Source organism: Athalia rosae, chromosome 4, assembly GCF_917208135.1.
Source record: "Athalia rosae chromosome 4, iyAthRosa1.1, whole genome shotgun sequence".
Classification (NCBI taxonomy): Eukaryota; Metazoa; Arthropoda; class Insecta; order Hymenoptera; family Athaliidae; genus Athalia; species Athalia rosae.
This window is the reverse complement of record NC_064029.1, coordinates 1,841,424-1,860,596: the sequence shown is the minus strand read 5'-3', so window position 1 is coordinate 1,860,596 and position 19,173 is coordinate 1,841,424. Positions and strand designations below refer to the sequence as shown.

The window sequence follows — 19,173 nt, the reverse complement described above, 5'->3', positions numbered from 1 at the left end:
TTTACCCCGGTTAAAATAATGAAAGAAAATATAAAGGAAGAAGAAGGAAATGTGCTTCGAATCATATATACATATATTACACGCGGTATACACAGTTACACCGAGTACGCGTACGCGATGTAAAAAAAATGAAAAAAAATGAAAAAAAACCGATGGGAACACCGAAAGCTCAAGCGGAGGAGCAACGGCGGGCAGCAGGAGGAACGGTAGCGGTTAAAGCTCCGCACGACAAACGCGGAGCAGGTTACGAAGGCCTCCGCTCTTTGCCACGAGCGATGCGGCACATGGCGAGTAAAAATACGAAAGGAAAACAAATGTGAACGTGGGCGCACGCCTCTCTTTCGAGTACGAGGACGAGTGTGAGCGGCATAGAAAATAAACACGTGCGTATGGGTGCAGATAGGCGATGGTCTCAGAAGAAACGCGTACGGGGGACCGCGACGATGCGTGCGAGAGGAAACTGCGATAGTAGATCGCCCACAGAGACTGTTTACCACCCATAATTATCACCGGAGTTATACACGTTTACACACGGTATACACGCACACGCGCGCGTATCGCTTATAACGCGGAGATACCGGCGGCTTCGCGTCTTATACACCGCACGCACCGTGTTAATTTCAAAGTTCTTTCATTTCTCATCTCGTACACTCGAAACTTTTGTACAAAGTTCAAAATTTCTGGTTAAATTTCAAGGAGGTGTGAATACCGGAAGTCGGAGCGACGTACCTTTTTTTTTTCTTCTCGTTCCCCGTTGTCGTATCAACGGCGCAAGGAGCAGTCCTCGAATTTCGAACGGCCGGGCGCACTGGACGTGAACGCGACGAACGTAATCGCCTAAGAAAATCATACGTTTCGATATCGATTACGCAACAGACACACACGCGGGGATCCGGAGGCGGTTGATTTATCATGGGAATTCGACGATCGCCGTGTATAAAAAACTACGAAATATCCCATAGTGAAACTTAGAGGTAAACAAAAGATATGGCGAGACGCGCCTTTTGCCGGAAGATTACGCATGACGAACGTCGATTAATCTACCAATTAGTAGCTTGTGGCACAATTACCCACCTGCGGAACGTGAACTCTCTGTAGTGGTGAAACAGTATCGTTAATTGCCCTAATTGTAAGCCGATACGAAAGCCGATAAATTTTGGGATACCCGTACAGGCGCACAATGTATCTGACCCCGTGTTTTTTTCCATCGGTGTACGGATAGGGACCGTACGTACGGGCGTACACGCATATAACCGCATACAATTTACAACAAACACGCAACAAATTGGCAGATAATTTCTCACCAACGACTATCTAAACGCCGCGCCGTTTTATATCGCAGGTATAATGTAAAGGGTCTATCTCGCGGAATCTAAATAAATACGAAAAATTCAAAGCGGGCTGATCGAGCGAAATGCGCGCTTCGCGAATCGACATTTTTTGCAATTTTCACGAAATTCCGCAGCGTTGCGCGCATCGTATCATTTAAACTCCGCAAAGATGTGCGTGCAGGTATACACATACACCTAATGGTAAACGCGTAATTATCAACGTGTAAATGGATATACCAGCAATTAAATGCTAATAATATAACTGACGTGAACGAAGCAGCAGCGGCGGCAATGTCTAGATAGCAACGTCGGTGCACAAGGTTCTTCGTCTCTCGTTTTACATAACAGAGAATAGATGTGTACGATACATTGCGATGCAGATTCGAGTGTTTTTTTCTTTTTTTCGTTTTTCGTTTTCGTTTCTTTTCCTTTTTTTTTGCCTTTCCCTCGGGATTCTCTCTCGAATCTTTATGATTTCTGGCGGGGTAGCGTAGAAAGGTCTCGGAAAAACATCTTGGAATAAAATTTTCGTGTTGACGAAGAAATAGAAGGAGGAAAGGCGTGTCCGGAGGCAGTTTTTACGGCCGACTATAGCCACGATCGTTTTTATATACATGGACTACATGCACAAATTTATTATATACGTGTATATCGCGCACACACACACGTGCGTGCAAGTTCCGCTTTTCAGTCGATCTAAACTTAGACCGTTGATATTTTTTTTTCCGAATTTCTATTCGATAACCGTGCACACGTAGATGCGTGTTCCTTGAAAAAAAATTGAAACAAAAAAAACAAAAAATTGAGAAATTGGCCAGATACGTTTTGGAGGGGAAGTGAATTATAATTATTGGAGATGCGTTTGTATCGCGCAGATGGCAAACACGGTTTTGGTCGGGTCGCACAAAGCACATTATGTTATACGTGTATCTGTTTCGGTAGTATTTATAGGCATGGAATAGCGTGAGCCGTGTGCGCGACAAATCGACGAAGCAATGACCAGTTTAATGATCGAGGCTCGTTTTCCCGCGCGGCTAATTGCATCGATAACGACGCTGCACGAGAAACACCATCAACTGCAGCGGTACAAACGGCAATAACCATGAAACGCAGCGCGGACGCGTTACACGTGTAGACGGGTAGCTGCGAACGGGCGATCGAAATTTTTGTGAATTTTATAGAAAATGTTTTGTTTTCGCTTTATGGCGTACGAAAATCTCGCTTCAATTTACAGCTGTTGTGTGGGCGAACCACCGCGACGTCCGCTAATGACGATAATTAATTTCAGAGACCTTGACCGGGGTCTGGCTTTGGTTACCATTGTGACCGGTAACAACGAGTCGTTTGCGTTGGCGCGTATTCGTTTAAAAAGAAAAAAAAAAATAAATAAATAAATAAAAGGAGATAAAAAATGATTGACAAAAAAAAGCACCGACTATAGAATTTCCTACGCGGTTCAAGTATCTTAATTATACAGATGTGTGAATGAGAAAATACATTACGCCATCATTTTTCGTTCCATTCAAAATGTGATTTTCGCGTGAAAATTATACGGTCTTTGTAAAACGATGCACTCTTCGCTACTCGTACGTTCGAATCGGAGGAGAAAAGAGAGAGAAAAAAAAGATGTAAATGAAATTCATGGTTTTGCTCAACGATTTAATTGAGGCTCCGTTACCCGGACGGAAAAGGAAAGAAAGAAAAAAAAAAAAAACCTCGAATAGGTATAATTACGAGCGATAACATCGAACACCTCGTATACTCATTGAACGATTTCGTGGTAATCAATTCTAATAAAACGAGCCAAGTTTCGATTGTCTGAAATTAAATCGTAAACAGTTTTTCAAGGTTCCGGTGCGCTACGTATAGAAGAAAACCTCAGATGCCGGTTACGGGAAAACGTCCGGTTTACCGAACGTCAATTAATCGTTCGCACATCGAATTATCCGTAGATTTGGGATTACAAGTTGCTCGACGCTGAGGCGCGAGTTCGCGCCGCGGTTATCCGGCGTGGTAATCTGAAATTCTAACCGATGCCACCGGATTGCTGGAAGGTCGGAACTCTTTGATGATCCGCCAGGAGTTATCTGTACGTCTTTACTCTTGAGGCGTGCGTTCGTCCGTCGTCGTCGCGACATCGCTACGTAGGCCACGTATAGCCTCGGTGTTTCGGAGTTCGCCTTTGTACTCTTACCTACTTACTTCCTCCCGCTCCATCTCGAGCTTCTCGCGATTGTTTGCAGAGACACGGCCATTATCTTGACAGTCGTAAATCGAAAAACGCGTTTCGACGTAGGTATAAGGTATATAAGGTGGTTACCTACCGACTCACCCTTACCACCGTGACTACCTTCCCCCCCGACCTCGCAACCTTCTCACCCGCGTCGTCCTCCGCTCCGCTCCGCTCCGCGTCGGCGAGTAGCGAGTCTCGCTCGCATCGAATTCGTTTCCTCCCTTTCCTCCTCCTCCTCCTCTTTCCTCGCTGGGGGAGAATCGCGCGTGTTGTCAGCCGATCCTCGAGTGGTTAAACCATTTGACAGCCGCGTACTCAGACGCCCAATATATCGCGGTATATGCTGTACACCGGTCGAGACGCTGCTTTTTTTCGAACCACTTAAGAATTAATCTCTACCTGCACAGGTGTGGTCAGCGTTTTCTTTTCAGTCATTATTTTAGTTCGTTCTATTTTCTTCTTCTTTTTCTTTTTTTTTTGCTCCTCCTCTTCGCAACTTTCTTCCCACGTTTATACTCAAAAGCGTCCTCTCTTACGCGGTCGTTGAAGTCCCTCGTTATACTTCGGCTACGGAATAGGTAACGCGACGAGTAGATCCGTCATTTATTCTTATCTCTCTCTCTCTCGATAGACAATGGGGCATGCGACATTATGCTCACTGTGTCAGGGTGCGGTGATACATTTTTTTCCCACCGTTAAACAACAATTTTTTCAACACTTCTGCAGCGACGAACGTCGAGATTGAGATTGAGATTTCCAAGGTAATTGCTGCTTTCGAAAAGATCCAAAGAAATCACCGCCGAGCAACAGTGATTCCGAATATAAAGATGATCAGATTTGCTACCCCGGAAAGAAGTAATGGCTGATGGAAAAAAAAATAGTTACAGGGATTGATTAAAAGGTATAAATGAAAATAAGCGTAGGGGGTGTGAAGTTCAAGCTCGCGTGGTGTACATGTAACGTGGCATCCAGCCAGCGTTATACCTACCAACAGACGATGCGTTTACATGGCACATCCTACGGTGCATGAATTATAAAATTGTGCAAACTTGTGCACGGAGTCTGCTGAAGAATCTAGACTGATTGCGAGTGTGAACGAAGTAACAGCACATGTTCATATTACGCGTACATCATACGAAGAGTGGGAAGTATAAAAGCGTTGAAAAACGTTGAAATAAAACAACCGAGCCGCATTCACATGCAACGCGTACACGTTTTCACTATACAACGCGCTTTCCGATAATATACACGCATATTCGTATTGATTCATCTATTATTCATTCATTTTTTCATTTGCATTGTTTTTTGTTTTTTCCTTTCTTATTCCAACGCATGTTAGGTACTCGCACTCGGGCTCGGTGTTTTCCACAGAGCACCATTAAGAGATGGAAGAAAAAAAAAACTTAAAACTCGAAGAAATAAAAAATAGTCAAAAAAACAAGAAGCAAACGAAAGGGTGTGGGCGATCGGTATACGGTGAGGAAATAAGAAAAAAGTAAATGTCTATTTAAACGAGAGAGCAAAAAGGATGCTATAAAACCTATACGCATACTTGTATCTTCGTATGGGGGGGGGGGGGAGGGGTGTGCGAGGGGCGAGAGAAGGGAGAAGAGGGGTGAAGTGGGTGGGAAACTAACACAAGTGTACCCACGCAACACGGGCATAAACATTGGACAGTTTGTTGGTACCCGCGAGTTTGTGAGCTGCGCTACCAACACGCGTTCGTCGAATATATAGAAATATATGTATCCGCATCTATATGTACGCACGCGTACGTATACGTATGGTATATATATACCTATAAAGTGAGAGAAGAGAAGGAGCTGCCGGTTGGTGTCTGGTTGGTTAGCCGGGTTGGCTTGGCCTCTAGCTTCATCGCGGACACTTCGGCTAAATAAAACACCGTACACTCTACTCACTGTAGAGCTTATGTGAGCCGATGGCAGTGGCTCTCGATCGAAACCTCATACGTATTATTCCGTCGCCCCCAAGTTCTCCTTTTGCTGCTACCCGTCCCGGACAAGGATTACCCAATTTCGTGGGATGTCGAGCGTTCGAAAGAACCGGGGGGGGGGATCGTCGTCGCCCGACTCGAATCTCACCCGTTCCCTCATCTCCGTCGATCCAGGGTAACGAATTGACTGCGGTAATGCAGCCGAAGGGTATCAACGTCGTGCGACTCACCGTCATATCTCTCGTAGTCCGTACATCCTTTGCAGGTCGAAGGTTTCACGCGTCCAGCATACCGGGCCAAAACGTACCTCTGCCAAAGCTTCCAACCTGCGGTACACAAATCGTAGCAAAGGGGTGAAATTTTTTGACGGTTGAAAACCCCATGGAATTTGGAAGATAGATTCGTACCGTGATATTCCTCTTACCGGTGCATATTTTCGAATATTCTTCTCGATCCGGTACTTGAGAATCTCTAGAGAGATCAGGCGATGGGGCGGAGCGTGTGTAGAACGCATAAACAACACGTGACACAGCAGCAGCAGCAGCAGCAGCAACAGCAGCTACGGGACCCTCGCGCGTACGTGCGTGAGTTTCTCGGTGTCTCAAACTCCTCTGTGCGCAATACCCACGTTTCTATACGCGCATTAATACCTCACCTCGTATTTACCACATCGTCGACCAACGTACGTACGTAAGTGCGTATGAGTAAAATTACACTTACATCGGATAAATCGATGGACGGACGAACGGACGGACGGACAACTCTACGCACTCTTGTCTTATACCAAGAGCAGGTTCGGTACATACCGTACGTACATTTATGTACAAACAAACACGCGTAAACCAAACATAAATATATACACCCACACGTGCGTACGCACATCTACGTGATTCGGACGAACGAACACATTTTCATTGCACGCACACCGCGTACGATGTCGATGTACTTGTAATACTGTAAATGTTGAGCCTATACAACCTGTCCAGATAATATATACAAGCTGTTATTATAGTTTAGTACATAGGCGAGGTGCACGGCGTGTATGCAGGTATACGTGTATGTAAGATCTACGCATGTAACACACCGGTTAACTTGTTTTCATAAGCAAACGTGCCCGGGCAACACAAAGAAGACGTGAGCGGGGGCGCACGTTTGTCCCACAGCGCGTACGGACGACGCCGCGTATAATAAAATATAGGTACGTACGTACGTACACGACGCACTCGTAAGGTGCGTACACGTATTCGAGTATCGCTTATACATACCCGTGTGGATCGTTCATCGAGGACGAATCGCTGCCCAAACCGAGGAGGGACGACGTGTATCGATGCTGGCCACGTTACACTAATGGCATAACGATAAGGAATCGAAAATCGTGATACTACTGTTAGCGTGAATTCGTGTCCATCTACCAGGTATCGGTATAGACGGGAGTGCTCGTTGTCCCCACGAGGCTCGGGATGGTACCGGCCCAAATCTTGGAGAACCGTTATGTCGTAGGGCCGAAAATAAAAATGAGAAGAACAACACGTTGGTATATACGTATAAATAGAAATGTGAGAAAATATCCTGTCGTCTTCTGGACGTCATGAGCTGTTCGGAGCAAAAAAAAAAAAGGGAAAAATTATAATAATTTGAACTTTTTAAAAAACCTCTTCGAAAAGCTTTCACGAACCAGACGGAGCTCCAGGGATTAACTTCAGTCCATCATTCGTCCGTGCTGTCCACGCTGTAAAGATAAAAGGTGTCGTCGAGTTAGATTTTTTTTTGAAAAAGGAGAGAAACGTGATTTCGTAATTAATCGATAAAATTTACATTTCTATTCAAAGTTATTCACTCGACAATTTTTTACCATTCTCATCGGTTTTTATAAAAAACCTACTTTTCGCTAGTTTCCACTGTTTCGATCGAATCGATTCGACCGCCCTTCAGTATTGTCAATCCGTTTTGGGAGTAGACGCGCCATCAGGTGTGAATAAATAAACGAGAAGATTCGATCAGGAGGAATGAAAACTTTGGAAGAGCTTTTGGAATACGTCTAGAGAGGCAATAATGTCTCGCTCGCACGGTATTTTCGCCGACTTTCTCCTTTAACATCCTCAGAACAGACAATCGCAACGATATACGCTAGAAAATTGTTTATTTTTCATCAGCACGTTCCCCGGGGGCTCGGGGTTAGGCTGATACATCCGTGCTAATCGAATTAATTTCATCCGTAGAAACGTTTTACTCCCGCGTTCCGAGAAATAAACAAGCAATTTGTTCTACTTTTCCAAATTGCACCGGAGAGCGCGAACCTCTGTAAACATGTGCCGTACACCGAGCGACACTCGAGAGCACCGACAGCGTGTAGCAACGCATAAAAATTCACTCTTAACCGTATCCCAGTTGCGCTGTTTGCGCGACTACTTTCCGATGCCGGTTCCAGCTGTTTCGGTGATATTAACTATACCGCGATAGTTTCGTCTTAGATTAAAGTGGCCGACGTGTAACGCCGAGTGAGGAGCACCGGCGCACACCGGACCGTGACGACGACACGGTAGCATCAATTTCTTACGTTTATAAGCTCTGTACACACTTTTGCATCGGCAGAAGCTAAAGTTCAACAGGTGGAATATAGAGTAGGTAGGGTACGCGCCAAGACAAACCATTTCCTTGATTCGCTCGGGGGATTTTTATTTTTCATTTCCTCACCCACTCCTCCTTTTTCCTACTAGTTTCGAATCCACTCCGGTGTTTTTTTTTTTTCTTTCTTTATCTCTTCGTTACACTTCCTCGGGAGTTGCCGAGTGAGATTGCATAATTTATGACACGGTATAAGAGAATTTTTCTTCTTTCTGGTTTGTGATACGGAATTTTATTTTATTTATGAGATTTAATCAAACCGAGTGCGTCCGATTAAAAGCCAAGGGGAAACGAGTCGAGCGATCATCGTCATTTTAACAATTTTGTCGGTTCGAGTGTTTCGTTGCTCCGGAGTGAGGAGGTAGGAAACGCGGACCCTATGACGGGACGTCCTTGCAATGTTATTCAAATTTCAAATTAGAGTAGTCCGGTGTACGAAGAAAATACAACCGCGTGACGGTGAGTGACTTTTTAAGAGGTAATGCGGGGGGGAGGGAAGGGAGTAGGGCGATCCTTCTGCTTAAACTTTAAACTTTACCGCGGTATCGCGTTTCTTGTCCCACATATACCCCGGTTGTACGTAATATACGTAGGTTGGTATATCTTTGCCTCGCGTGTAATTTGACATATTTGTGATATAGAGACGGGTGCAGCGGATCAGGTTCTATGATATTTTCGTATTTTTGGAACTCGACACAATACATTGGAAGAACCCTATTAGGTATTTCGTCGCTGGAAACTTGACTCGACATCGTATAATACTATCGGGTGTGCGCCCATTCAATGTTGTCGAGATAGTGAAATCATGTTTCGCGAATTCGAAGCCGTATAAAAATTAACACCACTATTCGCGGAATCAAAGTTCGAATATCGTTAAAGGACGGGGACACGAGGATACCGGCGAAAACATCAACTTTTAACTCGTCAGGCAAAAGGTCGATAATAATTTACGATCCAATTAGGGCAAAAGAGAAAGGCTCGTTTTAAATTTGCGGACGATTGTAATTTAATTGTTAATTTCACATTCGTACGCAGGTATACAAACGAGTACACATGTGCCCGTAAGGGTATGTACATGGTATGATGTGCGGTGCAGTGTAAAAAAAAAAAGAAATATATATGTGTATATATCTGTATAATGCGTGAATTACATACGCGTGCCTATCAATTATAAACGCTGTTAGTAACGCGAGCAACGCAACGACTAAACGCGACGCACAACGTATACTGTACATGTAGTATGCGTATTGTACATGACAAACAATATAATAACAAATGTATGTATATCTGGTATATAGAGAAGCAAATGCAAGTAGGTATACCACATCCATACAAACGAGATGTACATAGAAATTAAAATTCTGCGCTCGGTGGTATAAAAGTCGTTGACTTATAAATCAAGTCACAAACGAAAAGGTAGTATGGAACTACTATCACGTGATTGTGGGAGGAAATAAGAAGAATAACTTTACAATAAACAAACTAGTATCTTCTACCTGCTGAAATGATTAAGTTACCGCGAGATCTTCGCTTCCCAGGGCAAAAAAATTGAGATATCTCGATGGGAAAAATTCGTAGCTCACTTTAGCCTATGGATTCGTGTTCCTACGGTCAAAATACGTGAAAAAAGCGTCATACGATCGATTTTAAAAATACTTCGTTTTGGCCCCAAAATCGAAAAAATCCAGATTTTTTTTATATCCAAAAATTGATCGTATGGCACTTTTCTGACGTATTTTGACCTCAGGAATCCGAATCTGGAAGAAAAATTGATCCATCTCTAAAATTGACCGAGTTATCGCCAATTTTCAGCTTTTCGGGGTCAAAAATAAAAAATTCATTTTTTAGTCTATTTCAATGTAATTTGACCTCAGGAATCCAAATCTGAAAGTAAAATTGATCTATCTGCAAAAATGACCGAGTTATCGCCGAATTATCGCATTTTTTGGCATAAATTTGAGGATATCTCGAAGGGAAAAAATCGTAGCTCAATTTGGCTTTCGGATTCGTGTTCCTGAGGTCAAAATACGTAAGAAAAGTGCCATACGATCAATTTAAAAAAATAAAAATTTTTGGTCAAAATTTGAGATTTTTCCAAGGGGTACCCCTTACGATTTTTTCAAATTTTGACCAAAAATTTTTATTTTTTAAAATTGATCGTATGGCACTTTTCTTACGTATTTTGACCTCAGAAACACGAATCCGAAAGCCAAATCGAGCTACGATTTTTTCCCTTCGAGATATCCTCAAATTTGTACCAAAAAATGCGAAAAAATGAGGATAATTCGGTCATTTTTGAAGATAGCGTAATTTTTCCTTCGGATTCGGATTCCTGAGCTCAAATTACGTTAAGATAGATTGAAAAATCAATTTTTTATTTTTGACCCCAAAAAGCTGAAAACTGGCGCTAATTCGGTCAATTTCAGAGATAGATCAATTTTTCTTCCAGATTCGGATTCCAGAGGTCAAAATACATAAGAAAAGCATATTAAACCCAATTAAAACAATGATTTAGTTTTCGCTCAAAAATCGAATTTTTTTTTTGGTTCTTCAAAAGTAATTTCACATATAATCAGCCCAGAAATCCAAATCTGAAAAAAAAATTGATCGATCCATAAAATGGTTCGAGTTATCGCCAATTTATGGCTCTAAATAGCGAAAAAACTGAGATATCCCGATCACTTTTTGTCGATCTATTAATCTCGAGTGGTCATAGATTGAATGGAACATAAAATGAAATTGAAAACCATACGGCCATAATACGAATTACAAAACGTGAAATCTACGTTTACTTTCCTCACTTTGCCCGCTGTTTTAAGTAGCCGTTCGATAATTATACGGTTTTGTTTGTCAGCACATATGTAGACGCGAATTAATTAATGTAAATTGAATTCGCAAGATTTGCCGAGCGATATATACCGTTGAGTATAAGTAATACCTTTAATGAGAAACCATTCCTTGCGGTTGTGTGGGTGGAAAGTGGAAACCATGTACTCAACTTAACATACAGAAATAACAGCTTCGACAGCAGCAGCTGTTCGCGTTTAAAGGTATTCCTATATTACGCTCGTACGCATGCAGCGAGATGTCCTCGCAAAGAAGATTATGCTTGCGGTCTGACTAGAGGGGAATTATATCAACCCACACGTTTTACCCACGGAACAATTAATAAGGACTCTTTTGATAATAAAATTCAACATTTCAAACACATTTCGGTCAGCCAATTTAATTACAAACACTATCGCGTAATTAATTAACGCCACGTACCTCCGATAATAATTAATCATTCTTAATTTTACAATCGGATCTACGCGAAGATCGGAACCGCATCTAAGGTGGATGTTGCGTAGACAGCAGCTTTCGAACAACGGTACAAGGTTGTTTCGAGATCGGAATTGAAACTAAATATTGCTTAGATAATTCTTACGCGTTGTAAAAGCCTGTAGACGATATGATAATTACAATAATTACGAAGGCGAAACGCGTTGCAAAGTGTCAAATAGTCACGTTGGACGAACCGTGCATCGGAACCTCGAATGAGAATCGTGTAAATATTGTCAATAGGTTTATCGAAGGTGAAAATCATTAGAAAAATAATTCCAACCTAACAAACCGTGAATCTTCTACACCGTCGTTCGGTGTGTTGAAAGAAAAAAGAGAAAAAAAAAAAAAATATCAAGAGTAGAAATCAAATATTTCAGAAACGATGTCTAGCCGCGTTCGCCCCAGAGCTCCTAGCGTGAGGTTGTAAAATCTGAAGTGACCGAAGAAGAAAAGGAAAAAGGAGCTAGATGAGGTAGGAAGAGGCTGTAAATGTAGTTTAAAGTAATAAAACTTGGGACTTGTTCGCGGTAAACGTTCATCGCCACCATAATTACGAAAGAAATGAAATGAAAAAGAAAAAGAAAAAGAGAAAAAAAAAAGAAAAATTAGAACTCGAGTCTCGTCACAACCCTCGGGACATTTGACCGGTTGTCTCTGACCGGTAATCCCAATGTTATAATTATACGTAAGTATATCTACGTTGTATCGACTTGTAGTCCGAGGTAGGTACGTATAACAGTACCGATACGCTTGGTCGATCCGTTGTATCATTATCTCAAATGTAGTTACACCGTAGCAACGTACCCCGACAATTATCAAGATTGGTACAATTAGTCCCACATTTATAGCATATCCATGGCATTAGCCTATAGGATCTTTTCTCTTATTTCCAGATACGTTATGACCATTGAAACGCGAGGTTGGATCGGTGAAAAATTTTGAAAAGGTTTATCGTTACCTTTATTCATTTATATCGTTTCGTTTCTTCAATTATCCAAATCTATTTTCCGACCGTACAATATAAAATGTAGTTTGAGAAGATACGAAAATCGTTTCGTCTAGACCTGCATTTTATACGGCGGTATGAATGATTTTATGAACTCACCCCGTGCAGTCAGCGTTTATTGCCGTCGTTAAAACTACCAGTAAAGTACAGTGAAAAGCGGAAAAGATTATAGATAATTAAGTGTTGCGCCCTTCGGTCAACGAGGGAAGGGTCCCAAAAAGTCGACCCTCGACGCGCGTGTGTATAGCCCTGTTCACGTGAACGCGCGGGGCGACCGAAGAGAAATTCTCCGGTTAAAATTAACGACAACCGAATACGGAATCGAATCCCCTTACAGCTAGACGAGCGACGAGAATTATTCTGAGAAAATTGATCATCCGATCGGAAGATGAGGTTCGTTTACGTTTTCCCCACTTCGTGTGAAGGTATTACGACCGCGTTGTACCGTTGTCCGTCTTCGTTTCACCGTGTGATATTAATCGTCCGAAAAATCGCTATTCGCCGATTTACGTAGAACCGAAACAAAGCCGTCCCACGCGAGCGCAAAACAAACTACACGCGCGGCACCCGTCAACAATTTCAACGTGGAAGAGAAGGAAACTTTATACACGTTGTTAATCCGAACGATACATCTTCGTCAAAGTCCCCAGACCCCGTATGGTATCTATGCGCGTATAGTACGGTACGCTGTGCCGCACCGTAATTACCCAAACTTTTCATTTCCTGTGGCACACGTGGGAGGATATCGCCTTGATGAAGAAGCCCTTTTTCCCATAAAGTGTACGCTCCGTGAAAATATTTCGAATAATAAAACAAGACGTGGATCCTCCGTCCGCGTTCGATAAGACGGTGGAAAAATAAAGTCTGCAAGTCAGAAAAAAAGCCATTCGACAATAAATAAACGAGCGAGAGAGCGAACTCCGAGTGAGGGTCGCGGAGGGGGCGAAAGACGGTCGCAAGTTCGTTACAGGTAGCTTCGGGGTAGGGACGTCGTTGTCGTCGATTCCTCCCGAGAGTAACCGGCGTGCGGTGCGAGTTTTTAATTCGCTCGATTCAACGGAGGTTTTCATTTATTTAAATTTTACTCACGCGTGACGATGGGCCTTCGCGATTCCCTCCGCGCAACTTTTCGTCTCGCGGAAGAAGAACTTCGGCGTTCGGGCGCGTGCTCGTTGCGATAGCAGGTAGACGTACGCGTACCACATTTCTGTCCTATAAGCGGGCATGAATACGCATACGCTGGTATATTTCTCCCACGCTAAGAGGACGGAGGGCCGCTCGTTTCACGCGATACAGCGTTACGTGTGTATATAATTCACGCACACGATTCCAGTAATCCAGTATTCCTCAGGCTCGGCTTACACCAGAGGCAACGTGCGGAGTGTGCGTAACGTATACTGGCTATGCAGATGTGTTGGTACTTACGTATAAACGCGAGAAGCGGGAATCGTTTTATGCGTATATCTCGAGGCTAGAACGATTTAAGCTCACGGTCACCTGAGCCACCCAAAATCTATTGCACAATACAATACTCGATTGGACCCGTCGCGTACGTGTGCGTATGATACGTATACCGGTATAGGTACTACAAGAAATGGTACAGAGAATTCGAATGGAATCGTTAGTTTTGGTTGTACACATCCTGCGCGACGAACAATCTCCCGTGTAGAACACCCGCACCTCGACCGACGATACCGCGTCCAACCGCGTACCTACCTGACGTTCGTCACGAATAAGCGAAGGATATCGAATACGAAACGGGTTCCGCAGCCCGTACAGCCGTAAACGTGAACAATGCTGTTACGTACAGTTCTATCAAAGGTATACGATGATACGTGTGTACCCCCTCTGCGTAGACGTATTTTTTATCTCACGTGTACGACGTTCGGAGGACCGATTCGATATTTTTAAACCTTTCACAATCGCCCGGCATTAGGAGTCGCACTTCCGCACGGGTCTACCCCGTGCGAACCGTTGGACCCGACGCTACGACCTTGGGGAACCTTGTAGATGGGGGCCAAGGCCCGATACGCGACACGGGGAAGGTACGGGACGGGATCCAACCCCGGTTAAAACGAGGATGCGACGAAAACGTTGCGTCGCAAGTGCAGCGAGCAAGCCTCTTCGATAACGTCGACGAAGAATATACGCGGATACGTTTTTCCCTCCTTCCTTTTTTCCAGCATACTCGCGAGACGGGAGATTCCCGAGTAAGATGTGCGTACGAGAGTGCTCTCGTTTGTACGGCGTCGCGTTGTAATAATAATTGCTGAGCGGCGAATCGAGTATACGGTAAAAAGCGATGATTTTCGCGAGTTCTCCTTTACGACCCGCGAGTTTCAAGCTTCCTGAAAGTGAGCCAAGTTAGCCGTAGCTGTCCGGCTATTAAGCCGGTAGAACGCCACTCGTACAGTTCGAGTTTCCGCAGCTCCCTGGTGAACACGTACGTACGTACGATACGATACGATACGAGGAGGAAGAGAAAATTTTCTCTCGCCTCGTGGCCGCGCGGTGCGCCGTGACTCGAAACGTTGCTACTGTTACCACCGCGCGGTGGTGGTGCAGATGAGGATCGAGAGAGGCTGCACCACGGCTGAGGGATATCCGCGTCTATCCGAACTGTTATAAATATACGGCGAACGGATTTATGGATTTTCTGAGCTAATGTCGTTCGTTCCGCCTCCTGGCCTCCGCCATTAGCGGCGGGTATACGTCTACCTCTACTACTGTATCGAGCAAAGCTCGACGTTGCCCCGGTAGAAAGGCAGAAACCGCCCGCGTGTGTATTCGTACGATCGTGTCGTACGGGCGGCGCGAACAACGGAACCCTTTTACCCATAAGTTTGCCCGCGGTTGGCGTACACAACGCGCACACGTATATATTTGTCATTTGATACCCGTTAATATTATTATATTATAGTGCGATATGCAGATGCACGCGGTCCCCGAAGGACGTGAAATATTCGCTCTTGTTTTTTGCCTCCTTTTCTTTTTTTCTTTTTGATTCGATTTTTCGCTTTTTTACATACATAATTCGAACTCTGATTTTTTCGACGCACGTTGAAGCGACGCGAGCAATTTATTAACAGTAACGACAATTTTTCACAAACCCCCCGTGGGGAACGTGACTTTATATTCTCCTCATCGTCGCGTTGACTTATATTTCACGTTTTTTTTTCAACATCAATTTGTTTAGAGTATCAATAAACGCGTGCCATTAGTAGGTATTTGTCTTTCTATGCGTAAAATTTGCCGTTTTGTATGACGTTACTGTACATACTTTACATACGTATAAGTGTACACATAAGAACGAACACCGTATCCGCGAGCATTTGGCAAAGGGATTATTTGCAGGTACCGCACATCTTTCATTTTATCGTACAACGATTGACGTCGGTAAAAAATTATCGCTTCGAGGTACGTCGGATGTAATGAAATTAGATATGCCGATAAAAAGTATTTTTCAAAAAAAATAAAGAAGGACCCGAATATCGAAGTCGAACGGGATATTCGACGGCGGGTTGTGAAAATATAAAAATTCCACGTGTAGGTTGACCAAATTTACTTATATCTGGCAGATGGAAAATCGGACAAGTGTACGCTACGTCGTCCCTTAACACGTCCGCGGTAAATTTTTACCTCGCTAAAATCGATCGCGGTGTCATCCTCGGCTGAAAGAAATAAAAGAAATATCGCTCGTGCGACACCGGGCGGTGTCGAAGCTTCGCGGATACCCTGCGCTATCTTTTCGAGTATTTTTCTTATTTTCTCGCTATTTTTCCCTTCGACTCCGTCGGAGAAACGTTCGATTTATACCTACGACACGAGCGCGAATGTTGACCGAAATAATCGCTCCCGTGGTCGTCTTAGTCGTCTGGTGTAATAATTCGAAGGTCTCGCGTCTCTTTCCTTTAAAAATAATCGACGCGAATGCACAACCGGTTAATTACGTCTAACCGAGTGACGTGAGATGTAGGTATAGAGACGTAACCGTTTACACATCAGCGGGAGGTTTACGTGTACACGAGCGACGAATAGATGGTGGAAACTTACAATCGCGATCCCCGGCTATTATACGGACGCGTACGTATAAATATATATATATATATATATATATATATATATATATATATATATATATATATGTATACCTACGTAACATGTGAATGTAATTGTACGCATATCATTAACCGGACGTACAGTGTAATTACTCAAGCTGTACACCACGCATAATGTTTCAATAGATGAGAAAACAAACGCCGGTTTCTCTACTACCCGTAACGATCCGTCGAGCAAAATTCGAAACAATTAATCGAGCCCTCGTACGATTCGAAGGTAATGAAATATCGGACTGCCCGAATACACGAGTTCCCATCACACAGTGTGCATTAAATACCTCGAATCGCTACGTAAGATCAACCGGCGCACCGAGTGGGAGTGCGTAAGGAGAGAAAAAAAAAACCAACGGAAGAGGTCTTTTTTTTTTTCAAGGAGTTTCTACACAGCACTGACCTGACCCTCGTGCGTTACACGGGAGGCGCACCCATGGAAACCTGTTCCATCGAGTTCTTAGAAATCCCCTGAAATTTCTAGCTACAACGTGCGAGTTTTGCTTTCCAGCGCACACTCGTTTCAAAAGAAACTTGTGGCGGTGAAGGTTTTTTTTTTTTTTTTTTTTTTTTTCTCCCGACATGTATATCTATCTGTGTATTACGAACGAGTCACAGTGCAGCGCGGGCAACCGCCTTACAGAACTTGGAGCGAAGAGGAGAGGGCAGTCCGGAACAGGTACCAAACCGTACCCACTTAATGACGTCACGGTCGACCCTTGTCCTTGTCAAATATTTTACCAAATCTGCGGCTTCGTCGCCAACCCCTCCCCCGTCTACGTCGTCTCCCCTGCGGTACACACGAACCGTACACGCGTATAAAACACGTACACACGAGCGCACGTACCTACTCTACCTAACGGGGGTAAAATAAAACTGGGGAAAACGGCAACGAAAGTAGAGGAAAGAAAAACTCTTTGGGGAGGACGAGACGTCTGGGGCGTTTCAGGGTGAATCGTAATGTGGAAGCCTTGTAAGTTGCGCAGGTATAGAAGGAACCTTTTCATACGAATCCCTTGACCGACGTCTTGCTTCCAAACCCTGCGTGCATTTGTACGTTTATATATATATATACATCGGTTGCTATTTACACATTTACAACTCTCCTATCTGCGCACAATGTACATAGACCTACACGTAAGCAAAGACGACGACTAACCGACCGAACGTACAACCGGGCGAACCCCCTGCGCAGACGATGTCTTATCTACGCCTTCGAAGAGGTAATATTTGTTTGCGCCAACAAAATGCACGGGTGGTTTACTCGGTCCCATTTTATATTCTATTGTGCACCGTTTTGAGGTGAAGTCGGAAACGAGGGTATAGCTTTATGGGTGAGTAACGCTACGTTGTCGGAATCGATGATCTTTCGACAAATTATTTCAAAAGTTATTCTCGCTCTCCGCGATCGTTCGTTCGTTCGTTCGCCAGAAGTCGCGTCAATACGATCTTAATTACGATCGGTGAACGGCTGGATTTTTTTTTTTTGTTTTTTTTTTTGTTCAAATCTCTCCGCTCGCCCCGTATGATCGACGATCGGCGAAACGATCGGCGTGAAAAAGTAACGTAAATATTACACGTTTCCCTCTCGATTTAAAATCGGTATTCGCACACCGGCGAATACGACGTACGAAAATAAACGCGCGCTCGCGGACCCGAGCGATACCACCGTCTGTTTCTGATTGACTGGCAGATCTATAATTATTTTCAGCCAGGTAATAATAACTCGAGTCTGAAAATTTCTGCCGCTCGGAAGAAGCAGCCTACGCAGGCATGTAAACGATTTGGAAAAGTGGACACTTCGCTGAAAGTGACGCGGAACGTCGTTACCTAATTGCGAGTTTGAAAAAAAAATACCCTTCGATAAATGTGTCAAAAAAATTCTAATTCTCCTCCAAATTTTCTTCCACCATATTTCAAATAGAAAGAACGGAAAACCGAGTCACGTCGCACAGGTGAAAAGGATATCGACCGCGTGCAGTTGCTTTACGAAAAAAAAAGTAAAAAATCTATTTATCCTTGGTGCAGTATATCCGTGGCACACGTAGCGAAGGTCGGAGTGGGTACGCGAAACGTATAAAAGATGATCCCAGAACGTGTCCAAAGCGTGCCTCAATCGTGCAGGTGAGACAAGTGCACCTTTATTGGTGCGAAACGGACAATGGAGCGGGGTGCGTTTCTTATTCGACCTTAAGCTTTTCGGATTCCTTTGTGAGCGCGTTGCGGATCCGTTGGGCCCTCGGGTCCCTTGGCAACGCGACGAACGTTGAAACGGGGCGAATGTATGTTACGCGTACGTACAAGTGCATCGTCAATGTGACGTGAAGTAGCAAGAAGAAGAAGAAGCAGCAGCAGCAGGAGGAGGAAGGTATACGGCGGGTGCAGCAGGGGCTGCAAGATCGGCGGTTAGCAACGGCCGACGCACAACGAATATTCCTCGAGACGTGGGAACTTTGGCAGGTGATCCTAACAGAGAAACCGAGAAGGAAGAAGAGCCTCTAGCTGCTGGCGGCGAATAAGGACGATACGAGCCGCCGCCGCCCGCCGCAGGAGTAAGAGGCATCGCGAGGGAAGCGAAGACTTTGTAAACT

General features: G+C 44.0%; 1 protein-coding gene across 1 annotated transcript in view; it reads right to left on the bottom strand.

Annotated features, from left to right (window-relative positions):
• The window catches only part of LOC110116898, a 54,897-nt gene that overhangs the window by 34,444 nt on the left and 1,280 nt on the right, over positions 1–19,173 (bottom strand). The window contains exons 2-4 of the mRNA XM_048653737.1: positions 6,784–7,097; positions 5,943–6,150; positions 5,749–5,844 (exon numbers count right to left, since the gene is read on the bottom strand). Coding sequence (XP_048509694.1) covers positions 5,749–5,844; positions 5,943–6,150; positions 6,784–7,097 — 618 coding nt within the window. The remainder of the gene's footprint in view (positions 1–5,748; positions 5,845–5,942; positions 6,151–6,783; positions 7,098–19,173) is intronic.